This window comes from Telopea speciosissima, chromosome 3, assembly GCF_018873765.1.
Source record: "Telopea speciosissima isolate NSW1024214 ecotype Mountain lineage chromosome 3, Tspe_v1, whole genome shotgun sequence".
In the NCBI taxonomy this organism is placed as follows: domain Eukaryota; kingdom Viridiplantae; phylum Streptophyta; class Magnoliopsida; order Proteales; family Proteaceae; genus Telopea; species Telopea speciosissima.
The window spans coordinates 10,665,914-10,686,706 of record NC_057918.1 but is presented as its reverse complement, the minus strand read 5'-3'; the positions used below and the strand labels follow the sequence as shown (position 1 = coordinate 10,686,706).

Below are 20,793 nucleotides of genomic sequence, written 5' to 3'. Positions count from 1 at the left end.
GTAGCCAAAGACAGCTTTAAGTGCTCGTTAGATTAGCTCAGTGCCCCACCATTATACCCTTTATGGTTCTAAGTTCTATAACCATACTGATCAGTACTTTACTACTAAATGCTTCAAAGTCCTGGTCATCTCATAAGAAGATGAAACAAAAATCCATTTAATCTCTCCATTGCTTGCTGCACCTCCATCAAATCAAGTACTTGAAAAGAAAATAACTATTAAGGGCAAGAGTTCTCTGAGCATGCGACACAGAGGAGTTCATTTCATGCGAGGAGAGAGATCCAGAGAAAGGGTGCTAGTATACCATTCCCTGGCAGCTCAGAGAACCTTTTCCCAAAATCTAAAGAGGGTGGAATTAGGTGCAGTAAAAGTATGACCAGTCAAATAACTATATTCACTGTTATCATATTTTCCAACAAATTTCAGGTGACATGAGGTGGCAATATAGTTCTCTCCAAAAGCTTCGCAATTTACCATTGTCCACAATGGCAAATGGCAGAGCCCACCAACCCTCTCTTAACACTTTTCAAAGATTTACATCAGAATAAAGCCAACATATTGCCCCAATGCTTGTTCAGGTTTCTAAGACTCAAATGCCACCGAAAGACAATATATATATATATATAAAAAAAGAAAAATAAAGGGACAAAATAAAAAAAAGCCTACGACAAAGCAGATTAACTCATTAACATGAACCCAATGCTATGGCTGTTTACCATTGGGTTTGGGTGATTGCTGGGGTGTTTGATGGCGGTGATAGGGAGAAGCATGCGAACCATTTGCCATCGAGAGGCTCCTTATCTGTTGTCCATTCCTTGACAGAGATCCAGCCTGAGTTCTAAGGCTATTCCTGGTGTTTGGATTGGAGCCACTGCGATCTGTTTGCATGGTCTGGAAATAGTAGGAGGAACTAGCCATGTCCTTCAGGTTCAGCAGCGGCTTCAGAGCTTCAACAACTTCACTCATCAGAGGTCTAGCCTTTGGATCCCGGCTCAAGCAATGCTGGGCTAGCTGGGCAGCCTTCTGTGCACCCTTAATTGAGAAGTGACCTTCAAGGCGAGGATCTATTAGACGGTAAAACCTCCGCCGCTCCCCAAGATGTGGCCTTGCCCATTCAACCAGGTTATGCTCCCCATTTGGTCTGTTTTTATCCATGGATCTTCGACCAGTCAGCATTTCAAGTAGGACCACTCCGAAGCTGTAGACATCGCTCCTTGATGTCAGATGCCCTAAAGCAGCAAATGGATTGGATTAGATAAAATAAACTCAAAGAAATCAAATGTCATATAATTGAGCAGGTCAATATTACACCAATGAAAAAAATCCAAGGCCAGTTAAATATAAGGCAGTAAATGTTATCAATATTACAAGCTCTCACTTTACATTTGAAGGGGGAAAAAAACCTGTCACTGAGGAAGATCTTTTTCATCATATTGCAGAATTAAGGAATCAGTCATCATTGGATTCCTTTTGTGTGCTTCCATTCATTGCATGACTAAAATGATTAACAAATTTCTCTACACATAAAACCTAGATGTCTCCATGACCAGTGGGTTCATTCGTATATACATAATATAAAACTCAAAAATCCTGTCAGGCTAATTTGCTTATGCAGTTTTTAAGGCTCCATTAGTTTCAAAGGAAACCACTAAACCATTTCAAGGAGGTTAAACATTTGAAGGTTGGTCATTCCTGAAAATGACACCTAAAATACGAGGGACTGATGTGGAACCAGGGTCAAATACCTTATTGGGTTCGCTATGGGCCCACACAAATGCACAATAGCCAATAGTAGGAAGACAATGGCAATCTCATAAATAATTCCAAGTTTACAATGGTTGGCACTATTGGAAATAGGGGTCTAAAGGAATATGTATCATGGAGTAAACAAGAGAGTTATATGGGAAGGGGTAATCCTGGAACTAAACACAAATTAAGGGCAAGAAGTACTAAAGAAGAGAGTGGGGTAATAAGGAAAGTGTGGGGAAAAATTAAGGCAACCAAATCATGGAGGGGGAGGGGGAAGTTACTGCCTTCGACCACCAGCCAAAGCAAGAGGCGGAAAACAGCCACACTTCGAAAGGAAGAACTCTCTATGAAGCTGCAACTATTCCCAAACCAGAATAGAGCAGGAAACACGATGGCAGTATAGCAAGAATAAGAAAGGGAAGTTCATTCACAATGACAGATTACATAACTCTAAGAATCAAAATTGATTCCAACAAGGAAATAAATAAGGAAACTAACTCAATCTCCTATTTGACAGCAACCATTCTAATAAAAATAAATTTCAATTACAAGATTAGGCATAAAATTAAATACCCTAGATATCCTACTGAACAAAAAACCCAAATTGGACCTGGTTCATCTCCATCTGGATTCTCCCCCCTCCCCCCCTTCAAAAACAAAAAAGACCAACAATTGAAGGCGCATTACATGGGATACTGGAATGCAACTTCTCAACTTCAAACCAATACATTCATTAACAATTAGCTGGGACCAGGCTCAAGCGAATTGAGTTAAGCCGATTTGACTAAAAACTAAAATAAAATCATGGCATCAGAAATCAAATCCATATCTCTATCTCGTTATTTTGAGAACAAAAGACATCCATGTTTGGCTGTCTTCGAGTATCATGGATTAAGTGGCCCAGCTCATCTCCATATCCACATCTCCAACTGAGCATCTTGAGATAAAGGTAGCATTTGTACCTCTTTCTAGAAAAGCTTTATGCTGAAAACCTTTATTAGTCACCGCCAGTAAGACTCCCAAATACATTTACCAAAAGCTATTCCAAAATCCTTACAAAACTATACCCATCAAAAGGCTTCCCGAAGTAGCTATAGACATCTTAGATGAAAGAAACAGAAAAGCATTTGGACAATACAGATAACCACTGCCCCATCCACTTCCTCTTAAAATACATTAGCATTAAAAACCTATTATCACGTTGCAACTCCATCAAGAATTAGTGATTTGAAAGAATATAGTACCCCCCCCCCCTCCCCCTCTAATATGATCCGTAATCCTTACTTTCAGCACCAGCTTTCTTTTCCAGGAAGGTAGTTTCGCATACTCCTCAAATCATAACTCATTGAACCAAATTATCCTTGATGTGATGTAAATTTATCTTCCAGATTACATAATCAACTCAATCTATCTACTCTTCTTAACAATAGAAGTGAACTCCCTGAATATGAAGAATAACTTCATCGCACCCTCAAATCAGTGATTTACTTGCATCCAGTCGGCTGCCTACAATAGAGGATGATGTACAGGTGGCATATCAAGTAGAAAGATTTCTTCAAGATTAAACTCAAGAAAATAGCAAATTGTTCCTCCTCCAGCGTGTTGCCTTAGACGGCCTCCTTGGTCCTTTTCCAAACTCGACGGAGTCGAATTTTTTTTTCAGAGGAGGAGAATTGCTGCAGTAGCAACTTGACTGGTTGGAACAGCATGACCGAGTTTGGAAGCCCAAACCCAGTCAAAACCGGTCCAACCTGGGGTTTTGGTCTACTGAGGGTTGGAAGTAGTTATTTAGTTAGTTTATTTATTTTCAAGTATTTTATTTGTTGAGTACGTAGGACATATATAGTTTAAAAACAAGTCAGTTTCAGTTTCCTATCCTAAATATGACTCTTTTCGGTTTGTTTATTTAAACAGTGTAACCCAACGATGGAGACAGAAACTTGAATATTGAAATTATTGTTTTGCTCAAGAGAGTGGTTGTGCGTGTGTGAAATTCCTTCCCTCCCTACAACTATTTCTGCTCAGATTTTCTTCTCCTCTCAAGTTTTACACAACCAAACACCAAAAGGAGAGATAGAGGATTTGCCATGAAGGAAGGCCTATGAGACCAAAAATTTGAACTCTAGACTTTCATGCCCTAAAGAAAGGCCATTTTCATCTTCCACAATTTTTTGTTCTCACTTTGGCACATGGAACTAACTCTCAGTCAAAACTGATCAAACTCCAAGTTGTCTCGGTTTCGGGTGTGGCCAAAACGAAACCCAAGGTCAAAACCCAAGTTTCGACCTTGGGTTTCATTCCAGGGAGGCCGATGGTCGAAACCACGAAAAGAGATCTGGCACATCTCGGTTTTGGCCTTTTGGGCCTGACCGGCCCGAAACCAAGTGCTCGATCCTCGCTTTGGCAATATATTCATCTTCTACTTCAACATCTATTCAATAAAAGGTTTTCAAAGCAAACACCACAATATTCTTGAGACTATGTTCATTCTTTTCCATCCACTAAGTGCTGAACGCACCCACCGATCATTCAGACTACTTATGCCAGCCAGATTTCGGCGCTCCATCCACTTTTCACCCTCCGGCTGTTGGATCCTTCATCCACCATGAAACCCCTTCACAAAATACTGATATCCGCTATCTTTTAACACAAATTCACTGACATTTAAAATTCTTATAGGGCAACATGTAAAAGCAATAGGGCATTCCTAGCAAAGATCTTAATTCCCCTCCACTAAGTGCTGAACCAACCAGATTTTGGAGCTCCATCCACTTTTCACCTCCGGCTGTTGGATCCACCATGAAACCCCTCCACAAAATACTGATATCTGCTATCTTTCCACACAAATTCACTGAAATTTAGAATTCTTATAGGGCAACATGTAAAAGCAATAGGGCATTCCTCGCAAAGATCTTAGGCAAGACATAGTAGCAATGAAAGACTGCCTTCACATCCACTCCATCTAAAATCCCATGGTTCAGCAACTAAATCTATGTCCACGGAATTATGAAGATTTCAATCTAATGGACATTAACAAAATCAGATAGATTAGGATCTCAAGGAAACATATCTTCCACCTAGATTCTCTCCACATCCCTACCAAATCTTAACTTCTCTCTCTTCCCCACATCCCAAAATTCTTCATTTTTACCTGCTCCCCCACTCCCAACTCCCTAAAATCTTTCCCTTCTCTCTCTCTCTCTCTCTCTCTCTCTCTCTCTCTGTGACGCCTTACAAGAGTCAAGAAAGGTTACACCTTAGCATGCCTTGTGGCCAAGGTGGTTGCTTTTCTGTGTTTCATGTATTTTCTTTTATTCCATTTCCTACGTTGTCATTGGCAGGTGTAAATGGAGTCTCTAGACTGAGCTACATGGGATATTTGGGATCAAGCCTATAAAAGGCCCTTTCTAAACCCTACCTCCAATTTCCAAAATCCTCAACCTCGAGCATCTCTCGCATGTTTGGGCGAAATCTAGAAACCACTGGCGGCGGCGATTTTCTCCATCGATTCCGGCACTGACAAGTTTTCTCTCGCTACTACTACGGCTTCGGTGAGTCTTCCTACAGCTACTCGGACTCCGGCAAGGTAAGTAAATTAGTGTAATAGTGTTCTTCTTTCTTCCCTTCTCTGTTTCTCAGCTGTTCATCTTCCTCTTCTTCTCCTTTTTTTTTAAACTGCTGCTCAGTCTTCTTTTTCTGCTCTGTTTTTTCTTTTTAACCGCAGCTCAGTGCTCACTGTTCACTCCTTACCGCTGTTCATCTTCTTTTTTTTCTGATAATTAAAATAAACTCAAATTGCATAGCATTTGTTTGAACCCGTGACTTCTCCTACCATTGTTCATCTTCTTCTTCTGTTTTTCAATTTGTTTTTTTTTTTTTACCACCGCTCCCTCCTTTACCACTGCTCATTTTCTTCTTCTCTGTTACGTAACTTACGTAGTAATGCAATCTTCTTCTTCTTCTTCTTCTCTGTTATGACTTGTGGAAAGTTTTTCTTGGAGTTGGAGATGATATGGAGTTTAGCATTAGCAAGAGTTTAACGAGCCTACCTCCTGCAGATTACGTTAGGTGCGAGTGGAAGTCCAGAGGAGAAAGAGGATCAGGGCAGCTACTTCCCATGTAAGGTCTCATGGTCTCTGATTTGTCTACCTAAATTTATCAGATGTCTTCCTATTCTGTTTATATTTATATAACATGTTCCTGCTCTGAACTAGTATTCTGTTCTCTGATTTGTCTAGCTAAATTTATCATTTTACAAAATCTATGATCATTTATCAATATTTGGTACTTCTCAAGTAAGGCCTCATTCTAATGCTTCTTTTTTTTTTAAACTATGATTCTATGATTATATATATTTTTAGTCGTTAACTTGTTATTTACTTATTTGTTTTAATAATATAAAATTTAATATTTTAATTAATTTATGATGTAGTTGGTTTTTGATGACTTGATGTGGCTTAGTGTTAATTTTTTATGATATAATGTACATATTGTACCAACTAAATGATGTTAGGCGGCCCTCCACCGCCTTGTGTAGTTGTGTCACCTTGACAACTATGTTCTTCATTTTTACACAATTGCATGTCACTCTCACTCCCAAAAACCCTTAAAATTTTTCCCCTTATCACACTTTTTGGTAAAATACCATACATGCATTTCCTTATCACACTTTTTTTTCTGCAAAATAGAACCCTCATTTGCCTATCTCACATGTCTTTCCATCTCAATAAAAATACTCCCAAGTCCCAATTATACTGCCTCTCTTGATAAGAAGGTTGAGGAACCTGTATCATGAAATGGGGTCGGAGCAAATCAAATACACGTTGTGAGACAAAAAGAGCAATAGATCTTGGAACTTGAACATGGTGAGTCATGCAAATGAAGGTCTGTGTTGGTCAATGCATGTATTACAATATATTGAATTTTTCTTCTTATTTTGTTCTGAAATTTTGATTATTCTGAGTCATTCATCACTAAGTGCTGCGGGTGTGGCAGGGAGAGAGAGATTTCACTAATCATAGGGGAGGAAGTAGACAACTAAGATGTTTGAAACACAATGACCTCTTTCTTTTGGAACCAATTTTTTCATATGTTGGAGATTTATAACTGAACAGCCAAGACAGAAGACAATAACTCCGATCCAAAATTTCTTATTTTTAGCTCCTTTTGGCAATGGGTCTGAAGGGATACACCACTATCAATCGTGTAATAATTTCCCCCCCCCCCCTTTTTTTAGCATACGCATACTGCTCTTTCTCCCTCTTTTTTCCTTCATTAAAATGTGACTGATGGATGCATCAGATATTCTGATGTAGCAGAGATTTGACAGAGTACATAGGTTATTTGGAGTTTCATTGTGGGTTCAAGTAATTAATAGGTTATTTCTTTTACTTAAAAATTAAGAAAAAAATTGTTTGATATTATTAAATTATTTTTCTCAGCATGTTTATGACAACTATTTGTCGAAACACACACACACACACTCAATTTTATGTTATTTCTCCCTTAAATTATATGCTGCCCACTCTAAATTTTTTCCTTTTATTCTGCATATTAACTAGATATATTTTTAAAATTTTTAAATTTTCCGTGCATCGCATGGATTCTATGTTAGCCAAACACAGAAAGAAAAGCAAGCAACATCCAAAATAAAGATGCAACTTGAGCATCACCTGTCATCACATATTCTGGGGCTGCATATCCATATGTTCCCATCACTCGGGTAGATACATGCGTCTTATCCCCCTCAGGACCATCTTTGGCAAGTCCAAAGTCAGAAAGCTTCGCATTGTAGTCCTGAAAAAGCATGATTTAGAAAATTTGTAATATAATGGGAAAACATGATGTTTTTTACTCCGAGTAATTGTCACATACCGCATCTAACAGGATATTAGATGTTTTAAAATCCCGATATATCACTGGCCTTTGTGCTTCTTCATGAAGAAAAGCAAGCCCTTTTGCAGCGCCAAGTGCAATTTTCATTCTAATGGACCACGGGAGAGGCAGGGACCCTACAGCATATAAAATGTTCGTTACCAGAAAATCTATAATGTAAAATAGAAAGGTCGAAGAGCAAGAGTTGACTGAAAGCAATTCTCAATGGAGAACCAAAGTTTATTCTTCCATGCAAAAAGAAACAAAATACTGTTGTGCCAGAACTGTGAACAAAGGTTACATGAAAACAATGTCGCCTAACAAAAATCCAGAAAGAAAACACAGAAACGGGAACCACACACTTTGCAAATAACAAGGAGGTAAACACATATTCCATTGCTTCCTATATATAGAAAATCTTATCATAATGTATGTCAAAGACTTCATTGACCAGCCTAAGAATCATTACTAAGGAAATAGTCCCCTAACAATTGCATGAAACACTAAACAGATGCTTCTCGGTTCTTACTAAGAATAGAAGCCTCAATAATGGAGCTAAGGAAATGGATTAGCATATGAAAGAATGTACCTGACCCCTTTAAGAAAGTAAACGGTGATTGTGTTAGCAAGTAAAAACAAACACATATGCGCATGCTTTGGACCCACTGACCTCAGTGAATCCAAAACACCCAAAAACTCTTAAATTTAACTAACAAACTGTGTGTAACATAAAACCAATAAGTGAGAATTCAGGTCTACAAACAGCCGTTGAAAAACAACGTATTAAGTTGCCTACATAGAATTGTCATGTTGTGTTGGACTCATCAACATATCAAGGTATTCGCCATAGCCAAATTTTCGAACTAAAATTTTCTAATACTAATATTGTTACTGTCATCATAACTATTATTTTCTCATTGTTGTTGTAGTTTTTTTGTTTTTGTTATTATTACTACTAGTTTTGTTATTATGTATGTCCTCATTACATTGGGCCAGTAAAGAAAGGCCTGTGGCATCTAAACATACATATTCAGACGAGGCTCACACCACTGTGGGGTCTGGGGAGGGTCATAATGTACGCAGCCTTACCCCCGCTTCATGGAGAGGCTGTTTCCCAACCCGAACCCGGGACCTCTAGGTCGCACTGGAGCAACCTTAAAAGGAAATTTTACATCACCACTGTAAACTTAATTTGAATGCACTTAGTGCTAGGCTAGTTAAATAAAGGTCGAGTAAATTTAGTAAGAAGGTGAAGGATGTTCTAAAAAATGGGTGATGTATTCCATGCACAAAAACATGCTAAAGGCTTTCATAACTTTTCCCAAAGCAAGGTTCACCATTTTGATCTCTGGAAAATATCTTCTAACTGAGACATTTAATGTGAATTTCAGGAATATTTGAAATCGCATATAAGATGAAACATATATCTAAGAACTGAAGATTTGCTATCAACCATGGACAATAAGCTAGTGGCCAACATGGCGCTGACAAATGATTTTTGAACATTAAAACCAATAAATTACTCGGAAGAATGGCATCCTCATCCAAAAAGAACGAAGCACAAATACATTATAACTGAGTGACTCAAAATGAAAAGAGTAGGATATAAATAATTGGTCTACAATGTATCATAAATAAATATAATATTGATCTTTAGTTGTAGAACATTAAATATAATATGTAAAACACGTGTGGGTTCCACTTAATCATTTCACATGTTCGTTACATATATATGTATTCTAATTTTACTTTTACATAGATAATAAAATTTAAGTAAATTTAACATTAAGTATGATGGCTAGTTTGTTGAATAATCAGCTAATCATAATAACATTACACCTGTCTTTATTAACATGTTGAAACACAAATTTTGAAAATAAAAGTTCCAAGTCACTCCCATAGGTTGTCCTTGCATGTTCCATGCAAGTAACAGAAAAGCTGAACTTTGAGATACTTAACCCAGAAAACTGGGCTTTGTCTCAAATTCTTATTTATGCACAACATAACAAGAATTTCACCAATCAATTCCAAGTGAATCCATGAAATCCTGGCATTGACGAGCTTGTGGTGTTGAACCATACTATAGCTGTGCAAGACAAATGAAGATTTGTTTTTTGTGATTGCTCACGATCGAGAAGGAAGATGATCCAAATGAATGCTTTGTCGGGTCATTTCGACTCATCAGAGACATTCCTAACTCTCAGCAAGAAAGGATCCCCAGAGGGCGCCTGGGTTAGTACATCAATAGGTTGAAAGATCCTTATTTCATCATTCATCTGAGCACAGGTCCTAGGAAATCTCAAAAATAACATAAGAAGGACGAGGAGGAGGAAGAAGACACATGAGTTTCATATCAAACAACTAATCACATGCACAAAAGAGAGGGGGGTTAAGTGATTTCGGACCTTTCTGTGGTAGTCTGATCTAAATAGGCGAATTTGTAGAAATTTCTCTCATTTTCGATTGAATTTTGGCAAGATTTTTACAAGAGATCTTAAATTTCAAAAGATATTTCCCACTAAAGCACAAAATCTGAAATATATTTCAGAAACTATCATCAATAATTACCAACTGTGTACGTTATGGGCATCATTTAATAGATATTTCAGGACCGTTTAGATGGTAGTATTTTAACTTCCTTATATCTGAAACGTTTTCTGGTTCATGTATTGTGCATCCACATTTAGATAAGACCCTTAAAAAAAGGGTGTACCCAGTGCATGAGGCTCCCGCCACTGTGGGGTCTGGGGAGGGTCAAATGTATGCAGCCTTACCCTTGCATTCACAAAGAGGCTGTTTCCAGACTCAAATCCGTGACCATTTGGTCACAATGGAGCACACTTTACCATTGCACCAAGGCCCGCCCTATTTAGATAAGACCCTCTTCATGTCAATTACAAACCCAACAGAATCAGATTGTTTAAGCTCTGGTCATATATACCAGCGAATGAGATATATCCCCACCCAAAACAAGTCGCTTCACGGGTAGTTGTTAAGTTATGTACCACAATAGGGGGAGTGTCTCTATCATGGACTAAGTAGTTTCTTTAGTTGCTTTTGTTTTGTTATTTCCTTTTTGGGTTGTTTCCTAGTCATAGTTAGACTAGGATTGTCTTTCCTATTCCAGCAATGATTGTAACAATTTTGGTTCTATTAATACATACGTTGGGGGGAGACTGCAATCTATCAGTTGCCTCTCTCCTTGGGCAATCTTCTCTTCTCCATCCTACTCTCTTCTCACTTCCCTACTAGCAGGTACTGGTTACAGATCCTTGGTTTTGTCGCATGGTATCAGAGATGTAACCAGTACCTGATTCTCTCCGTGGCAGCCGTTTTGAGAGTCGTTTTTGGGTTTTTGGTTTGTAGAAGGAAACCCTAGTCCATAGTAGAAGAAGAACTAGGATTTCATGTACTGATTTCGGTTGATTAGGTTCAGACCAAGGACGTGATGAGAAGAAGATCAGCTATCTACCTTTTTTTTCTGGTTTGCATTCTGCTGGGCATACTTGCTGATAATCGAACGGACGTTGAATCTGCAGCTAAGGGTTTCATGCTTGCTTCGAAGTTTATTGTAGCTACTGCTGTGTGCTACGATAGCTGGGGTTACTGAAATCTCAGAGTGTGAATCTGATTGTTCAGCAGATAATTCCGAAGTTTTTTCTCACACATATGCCTCGACAATCCGATTGTTCAGCAGTTTGCGATTTGATGGGTTGAGGTTGGGATTTTAGGTTGCAGCAATTTCTTGAGTCGTCCGTGGTTAACTAAAATTCCCCTTACTGTGTGATACATATCAGAAACCAAATCTGGTCCCTGTTTGCCGTCAAATCTTGGTTGCAGAAAATAATTGCAGCTTTCCTGGTTGGTTGCTTAGCTTGATTCCGGATATCCTTGAGAGGGTTGAAGATTGCAATCGTCAAGTTATGTACCACGATAGGGGGAGTGTCCCTATCATGGACTAAGTAGTTTCTTTAGTTGCTTTTGTTTTGTTATTTCCTTATTTGGTTGTTTCCTAGTAGTAGTTAGACTAGGATTGTCTTTCTTATTCCAGCAATGATTGTAACTATTTTGGTTCTATTAATACATACGTTGGGGGGAGACTGCAATCTATCGGTTGCCTCTCTTCCTTGGGCAATCTCCTCTTCTCTCTTCCTTACTTGCAGAAGGAAACCCAAGTTCATACAAGAAGAAGACCTAGGGTTTCATGTACGGATTTTGGTTGATTAGGTTCAGACCAAGGATGTGATGCGAAGAAGATTGACTATCTCCCTTTTCTTTCTGATTTGCGTTCTGCTGGGCATGCTTGCTGATAATCGAGCTGACGTTAAATCTGCAGCTAAGGGTTTCATGCTTGCTTCAAAGTATATTGTAGCAACTGCTGTGTGCTTCGAGAGCTGGGGTTGCTGAAATCTCAGAGCGTGAATCCGATAGTTCAGCAGTTTATTCTCACTCATACGCCTCGAAAATCCGATAGTTCAGCAGTTTGCTATTTGCTGGGTTGAGGTTGCAGCAATTTCTCGGGTCCTCCATGGTTAACTAAAATTCCCCTTACTGTGTGATACTCATCGGAAACCAAATCTGGTCCCTATTTGCCGTCAAATCTTGATTGCAGAAAATAATTCCAGCTTTCCTGGTTGCTTGCTTAGCTTGATTCCAGATATCCTTGAGAGGGTTGGAGATTGCGATTTTCAAGTTGTGTACCACAATAGGGGGAGTGTCCCTATTGTGGACTAAATGGTTTCTTTGGTTTTTTTGTTTTGTTATTCCTTTCCTTGTTATTTCCTTATTTGGGTTGTTTCCTAGTTGTAGTCAGACTAGGATTGTCTTTCCTATTCCAGCAATGGATGTAACTATTTTGGTTCTATTAATACAGACGTTGGGGGGAGATTGCAATCTATCGCAAGGTTCAAAAACTCCTCTCGGCTTGGTGTCTCGAATCTCAGCGAGACGATCTATATATTTTTTTTTCAGTGGTCAAATGGCCATAGTTGGGTTCGATACTTTTAAGGGAAGCTTACTTTAGGCTTAATAAACATATTTACATCTTCAAATTGTAAAATAAAAACATCCAATTTGGTGTTTTGGATTTGCACCCTTGGTTGGCAGTAAATGTCGAACCCTTATGTAATATTGCCTATTCTACACATTGTTTGAGTGCTATGAGACATAATTTGGAAGTAAAACAAGTAAATTATGCAATAATGGATGAAGACACATAATACTGAATAATTATTTAAGAAACAGTTAAAGACTTAATGTAAAAACTACAAAGTACATTGAACAATGCATATTACATAGACATCCAAGTCTTCCATGTCCTAACAATACAATACTATGAGTTTGTGATTGTCTACTGATATGAAGTTATGAACTATGATGTGCTGGATCAAGTACACTCATGGTCTAATGGAGCTGACTTGCATTGTCCTCCATCTACATGACATATGAATGTCATATCATAGTGTTCGAGAAGAAATGAGAGTAGTTTCTTCTCGAGCAGGTCGAGATATCCGAGATTCTCTAGATCTTGCCGAAATTTCAGTAAACTCAACCAAAACTATGTAAGTTTGAGATCACGTATGCAATCTCGTCTCGACCAGGTTAAGATCTCCGAGATCTTGACGAGTTTTTGAACTATGATCTATCGGTTGCCTCTCTCCTTAGGCAATCTCCGCTTCTCCATCCTTTTCTCTACTCTCTTCCCTACTTGCAGGTACTGTTTACAGATCCTTGGTTTTGTACCAGCAAAAAATGGAAACTTGAAAAGACAGCACTAAATGATGCAATAACCATAGACTAACCAGCGGATGGGGATCTTAATTCTCCAAACAGAAAAAAAGAATTATTTACTAAGACATTAACTTAAATAAAAAACATCAGCAGAGAAAAACAGAGTCTAAATCCCATAGTTAATCCAGATTTTCTCATGCACAGCAGACGAGTACACAATCCTATGCATTTCAGTGTTCTTTTCCTTTTGACAGAGAGCAACACGCATTAATTGACTTCCATGTTCTCAGTATCTGAAATGAAGAAAGTGTATGCTATTCATATCTACAAAGATAGTTGAACTCCTCCAAGCTCTGGTGTGAGGTGCACAGAATGTGATAACTTAAACTAAACCTCAATATTTAAGAGTTCCAAAAAGTAAACATCTAAGATCCAAGACACTGATACAATTATAAAAGAACAGGGAGAAAGAATGCCACCCGGTCGTGCGTCTGGGCGTGTACCTGTGCCCAGACACAGCAGAGCGCAAAATGACCGGCACACCCCTGCATTTCCATGGGGGCAGGGCGGTCATTTTGCGTCCGGCTGTGTCTGGCAGGTACACACCCAGACGCACGACTGGGTGGCGTTCCTTTTCCCAAAAGAATATTACATGTGCAGTTACATACTTCTAAAGAGGTGGTTTTCCAAGCTCCCTCGAGGCATGAACTCATAAGCTAGCAGCCTTTGATCATCTTCAATGCAGTAACCAATCAATTTAACCAAATTTGGATGAAGAAGATCACCAAGAAAATTAACTTCAGCCTGCCAATTAGCATATAGGGGGAGAAGATAATAATATCCATGAATCAGAGAAGGAAAAGTGAAACAAGTAGTAAAAAATTCAGTGATAAAAATGATCAGAATTGGAGAAGGGTCATACCAGCCACTCTTTATGACCTTGTAATCCATCATGATTGAGGGTTTTAACTGCAACAGTAAGCCCTGTCCCAGGTTTCATTGGAGCAGTTCCATTCTCCTCAATCCATCCCTTGAAAACACAACCGAATCCACCCTCACCAAGGAGACTCTCTGGTCTAAAATTTCTTGTTGCTGTCTTGAGCTCACTAAATGCGAATTTTCTAAGCTGAGAAGCAACCTTCAGCTCCTCACCTACTTTGGGAGTAGATGGGTTACTTTCTGCAGTGCTAGTTGTTGAAGAGGAGGCTATCGGGACAACTGGTTGGTCCCTACTAGTATCATTTGTAGATTTACTTTCCGCTGGTCCACACACACATAATCAGCATGTTAACATCTCTCAATGGTTCATGGTATCTAATTTAATAATTACTAACCAAACTATGCAGGGAAACACTTTTGGCGCCTCCAGAATTTGACAATTTGCAATTAGATATTACATCATGAACTAGAAATGATAGAGAAGTTTAACATAGAAGGGAAAGAGGAAAACAACAAAAGATCTTGGTTTCCAGAAGGAATCATAGAGGAAAGTGACCAAAACATACCAAATTTACAAGGATTGAACTACCTCCAGAAATATGCATTCACGCAAATGGAAGCTATAATACAAATTTCATTAAACGACTATGCAAGAAATAATAAGGTAAGCAATAACAGTAGCCAATTGAGCTGTTCTGCAGTAAAGGAAAATAAAGACAAAATGGTTACCATCAACAAATCATGACAAATAATACTATGCAATTATCAAATATCTTGCAGTTCAGTGTCTTTCCAAATTTAGAACGATATAACTAAAGTTGGTTACAAACTTACAATTGACAATGTATACCACCAAATATACATTTTCAACTAAACAACATTAAATAAACATGCAGGTTCAGAAAATAGAGCTAGTTCATATGTTTGCCCATGAAATGATCGAATAAAAATTAGGTAACCGAAATAAATGAAAAAATACTGCAAATTCCAAACAGAGAACTGAAAAGAATAATGCTAAATGGAAAATTTTTCGTAATAAACAATTACCATAATGAGTACTAGTGCCGCTTATAGAGGAATCCACTTTGGATCTTGAGATGCAGCTCCCCATAAACCTTAACTTAAACCAACACCCAGTGTCCTCAGTCTCGTCATCTTTCGTCTTCCTTCCCTTCGATTTCCCAACATCCCATGTCTCTACCTGAATAGCATCACCACCTGCTCCCATCTTTCCGAAACCCTAATTCAAATGCCCATATCTCAAAAACCCACAGAACGAAACTCTTTTGGTCTTCAATCCACCCCCGATATCTCGAAGCCAAAAACTAAATACAGCGAATAAACTTCAATACCCACCACTCAAAAAACCCAAAAAAAATAAAAAACAAAACTTTTTATTTACAAAACTTCAGAGAGTCACCTTTGCGAACACAAAGATCACAATAACCAACAGGTCCCAAGGATATAAAAAATCCCTTCCAAATCAGCCGAAAATCCCACGAACCTAGTACAGAGAATCAGTGACCCAGAATCTGAACTCTTTTCCCAAGTCAGAAGCAAATATATGATACAGATCATGTAACAGTCTACAAAATAGAAGAAAGTAAACACCACCAAGTGAATTCTTTAATCAATATGGGAACAATTAGAACCCTCAAAAAAAAAAAAAAAAAAAAAAAAAAACCCAGGATTCTCCGCCCTCATAGCTCCACAAACTCTATACAGAAAAACTCATTGGAAGCTGACCAGTTAAGAGCGAAAAAAAACAAAAACATCCATGAATTATCACTTATCAGTTTTACTTATTTAGCATTTGATTTGTTTAATGTATATTTCCTCACTGACTCAGACTACAATAGCACATCAAGCTGCCCGGAGAAAAAATGGGCAGAAGAGTTTACCTGCCCGAAGCCCCAAATCGAGGTCTTACCTTAGAGCTTAGAGGTTGCTATCTCGGCCATGGAATGATACAACTCTGAAACAAACAACAACAGAAGGAAAGCTGAAATGCGAGTCTTCACTTCTCAGACAGAGAAAGAAAGTGATAGAGTGGTCGTCTATGTGTGGGGAAAACAGAGTTTGAGCGAGATAGAGAGAAGAGGTGAACGGGAGCATTACTACCTGACAAACATAGAAAGGAGAAAGAACGGGCAGCTCGGGCAGGGGTAAACGAAAATGCGGGTAGGTCGGGCAGGAGAAAGAGAGAATAATTTGGCCGAAATAATAAAAAAAAAACAGGGGTAGCAAAGCTTTGCCTTCTCCTTAGCAACAGTGACCGCCATGTTCCGGACATCAGTCCCCTTTTTCCAAGATTTCATTTTCTTTTTTTTTTTTTAAATTAATATTTATTATTTTATTTGGTAAATTTTTTATTCCAATTAGTCCCTCAGTGACAAGTAACAATATGACAAAAAAAAAAAACTTATTTCCATTAAAAATGTATAAATAAATAAATAATTGCAATTAATGGGTAGAGCTGTTTTATGCGTTAAGAAGGTATAAATGTGTCTCCCACCAATGCATGCAAAAAACGATAAGTGAAAAACTGGAAACCGACGGATTTGATTTGGTGGAGTAGCGCTTCATGGGAAGAGGCTTTTGCAACATCAGATAGGAATCAATTTACTTACACATTCATCCTACGGCTGGAAATCTCAACCTACTAAACTCTATCCCACTTCGGGAGCCTTTACAACTCTCGGATTGGTATCACTGCCGGATTGCTTTCCAATAAGGTAAGAGGAAAACGATGGTTTTAACGCTGAAGCAAAACCCTTGGGAGTTACGAAATCGACGGTTTTAAAATGTGAGCAAAATCTGGGTCTCTGTCAGGGCAACGGTTTGGAAATTTGTAAGACACGTGTCCATTGGAGTTGAGATAAGGACCCACATTTGGCTGGGCCCAGTCAAAATTATTTTGACTAGTTGGCCATGATACGGCTTAATTGCATGATAATTGAAGTTAAGGAAAATTTAATGGACTGAGTAACAAACGTGGGGGTGTAAGTGCCTTTTGGCGTGGTGGTGGCTGCCAATCCAAGGAAGAGGTCACGAGACTCTCCACATTGGATGTTAAACGTCTTTATCTCATGAAGAGTTACGAAATCGATGATTTTAAATGTGATCAAAATTTGAGTCTCTGGCAATGCAACGGTTTGGAAATTCGCAAGACACATGTGCATTGCAGTTGAGATAAGGACCCAAATTTGGTTGGGCTCTGGGCCAAGGTTATTTTGACTTAGTTGGCCACTTAGCCATGAAACCGCTCAATTGCATGGTAATTGAAGTTAGGAAAAAATTAATGGACTAAGTAACAACTGAGGGTAGCAAGTGCCGCTTGGTGTAGTGGTGGCTGTTAGAGCAGTAGAGTGTTGACCTAAGTCCAAGGGAGAGGTCATGAGACTCTCTCCTCATTGGATGTTAGACATCTTTATCCCCCCCCTTGGTCGACCTCTCCCTTGGAGGGGTCGCCAAACCCTTTGGAGTTACGAAATCGTCGATTTTAAATGTGACCAAAATTTGACTCTGTGTCAATGCAACAGTTTGAAAATTCGCAAGACACGTGTCCATTGCAGTTGAGATAAGGACCCACATTTGGTTGGGCCCCGACCCACGGTTGTTTTGACTAGCTGGGCATGAAACAGCTTAATTGCTTGTTCGCCTCTTGGCGTGATGTTGACCTAAGTCCAAGGCAGTAGGATGTTGACCTAAGTCCAAGGGATAGGTCGCCAGTTCGACTCTTCTGCTCATCAGATATTAGACATCCTTATCCCCTCTTGGCCAAACGTGAGGTAAAATTATATGCTATTTTGAGCCAATTTGTATCGACTGATACTAATATCAATATTGATTAATTAAACTATGATTTGTATACGTCTTCAAATACTATTTATCTTTCTAGGGAAGATGCCAATATACACAAACAACATGTAGATCCCTCCCCAAGTTAACACATTTTACAAGAGAAAAAAAGGTTTCCAATGTGAGAGTATGGAGATATGTTTCATACCCTCTCAAACGACCAGGGGTGTCAAAATCCAACATGAACCAGTTGGACTGACCAAAATCAATTGGTTCAACCCAATTTGAGTTGAATGCTTCTCAGCTTGGTTCCGTGTAGGCCGTCTTTAAAAATAGAAACCAAAACCAATCGGATGAACCAAACCGTTAAAAATCAGGAAAATATATTTATCCATTATATTATTTTTAGGATACAAGTTTTCTAGCCCATTGATTAGAAAAATGACACCATGGTATGAAGCACCATACCCCAAAAATTGAATATATTTCCTCTCTATTGAATGAAGGGTAAAAAATAGCCTCCATTTTTGTTTTCTCTCCCTCCCATGACTCCAGGTCCCGTGATCCCGTTAAGAAAAGGAAAAAATGGAAACAAAATTAGCATCGAATTGAATCAAAACTTAAACAAAATGTACTTTAATAGTTTGACTCGACTTGGCTCAGTATAGGACCGAACCCATCGACACCCCTACACATAACTAATACTCTCTTTCCTTCGTGGACCCCCTATTTACAAAAATCAACTTCCATACACTGATTGGTGTGACGTGGGAGATATTTGTAGCGTGAGAAACCCTTAGCCATTTTATAATAAGGAAGTAGTTTTCTAACCTAGAGTGTGGTCTACACGAGCACTCCCATGTCTCTATCTCTCTCCTCCTCAAAATAGAAGGATAGAAGTGTCTTTTCAAATAAAAAAAAGAGAGATAGACTCGTTGGAGTGCTGGCATAAGCCCCACTCCCTGATAAAGAACTTTCTCCCTTTATAATATTAGATTTGGTATGGACGGTTATAAAGAAAGTAAACACACATCACATGACTCTTTTCTAAATAATTAACGTAATTTTCAGGTATGGAAATGCCAAAACATGCTATACGCGTCAATGATTGTCTGAGCGTATGGGTAATCTTTAGAATATGCATAGACGTTTGGATAGAAGATAAGTCATATGTGAAATTAAATTATTAAAATAACTATTAATTAAGTGGCACGTGCATCACACTTACCAGCAAAGGTACTTAATTTTTTATTTATAGCAATAATTTTTGTATGTATCTTCGATGGATTAATGCATCTATCTTAAATTTAAAGTTTTTAGTAGTTCTTATCTAGTTCACTTATCTAATAATGATTAGTTTAATATTTAATTTCATGTACCATGAATATATATAATTATCTTGGACAATCAGTTCATCAAGTTGCAACACCATAAACAATCAATTGTGTAATAGACCTTCGAAATTTTGTATTTCATTGTTTAAATTTTATTTTTTTTTGGGGCAAGAAATCTTTACTTGGCGCATATATGGTCTCTCCACAAGCATTTGGGCCAATGGACGCATGGGTATCTACCTAAGGAGCAAAGGCGTCATTTCATGGTTCCTTGCGAGAGGGCGTAGAAAACACCACCAAGTAGAGATCTTTTTCACTTTTATCTTTTTTTATGCCATGTTTTTCTTAGAAGCATGTCTAACAGAAACTTTAGTGATCCTTGTCCAAATACTAATAATAGGAAGAAGAATATCGAGTTAAATTGTATTTTTATATAAAAACAATGTAAAAGAACATTTTATGAATTCTCTTGTGGGCAAGAAGAGTGAAACTCGCAATCGAGTAAGAATTTTTTTTTGTGTGTATGTGTAATTGGGGGGGGGGGGGGGGAGACCCTAAACTAGATGAGGAATATGAGGTCTCAACCTCAAAACATATTGTGGGGGGGTGGAGGTGGGGGGGGGGGGGATCCTAGACTATATGAGGTGGGGGGGGGGGACCCTAGACTAGATGAGGAATATGAGGTCTCACACTCAAAACCTAATGGGGGCTAGACTCTACTACACTAGTCTCAAGCCAACTTTACTAATTGTTGTCCTCGACAAATCATATATCTTGATAATTCTATACACGATCAATTGTGATGAAAACTTAGAAAAGGCTCCTTAAGTTTTGGTGTAGGGCCTGTCACGTTTCGTATATTATATTTGTGGGTCTCTCAAATCTATATAACCTTATACAAACCTAATAGTCGATGTACAATGTACTTTTATGAAGAGAGGGTTCTCTGAACAAACATGGTGCTCTACACCCTCTCACACTAGTTTTTAATTAATATTTGAAAAATAATATAATAACTCGTGTGAGGAGGCACAATGTACGTCTTAGGTTAGAGAGCCTTTTCCCATTTATGAAAAAATGCTATGAATTTTAAGGGAGAGGGTTCCTCACGCTGTCATCTGCACACCTCATCAATAGGTGTTCTGAAAAAAGGTATCACTCTAAAGGAACACACATTTTTAGAGTATATGAGAGAAAATAATTAAAAAACAATAATGTGAGAGGAAAACTACACAAGGATGGCATGACTTTTTCCTAATTTTAATATAAGAACTTTTCTTCAATTCCTTATTTGAACAAAACAAGATTTAGAGTTTTCGAGTTTAACGAGTTCTCATCACATAACAAGCAACAATAACAATGGATT

The 20,793-nt window shown here is 38.3% G+C and overlaps 1 protein-coding gene and 1 long non-coding RNA gene across 3 annotated transcripts; one reads left to right on the top strand and one right to left on the bottom strand.

The window, feature by feature from the left end:
• Positions 1-373: 373 nt before the first annotated feature.
• LOC122654402 (serine/threonine-protein kinase PBL34-like) lies at positions 374-15,743 on the bottom strand. Of its 2 annotated transcripts, XM_043848477.1 has the most exons (7): positions 15,723-15,743; positions 15,340-15,575; positions 14,276-14,613; positions 14,022-14,157; positions 7,624-7,760; positions 7,422-7,545; positions 374-1,229 (listed from the first exon to the last, which is right to left on the bottom strand). In XM_043848477.1, exons 2-7 carry the CDS (start codon positions 15,518-15,520, stop codon positions 703-705), a joined length of 1,443 nt encoding a protein of 480 aa, XP_043704412.1. In that variant the 5' UTR covers positions 15,521-15,575; positions 15,723-15,743; the 3' UTR covers positions 374-702. The 2 variants fall into 2 exon arrangements, with proteins under 2 accessions (XP_043704412.1, XP_043704413.1); XM_043848478.1 differs by lacking the exon at positions 15,723-15,743 and having other exon boundaries at positions 15,340-15,648.
• Positions 10,870-20,002, top strand: LOC122654410. The gene is made up of 3 exons (XR_006331907.1): positions 10,870-11,032; positions 14,840-14,843; positions 19,991-20,002. It is a non-coding gene; the product is annotated as an uncharacterized LOC122654410 (long non-coding RNA).
• Positions 20,003-20,793: the final 791 nt, after the last annotated feature.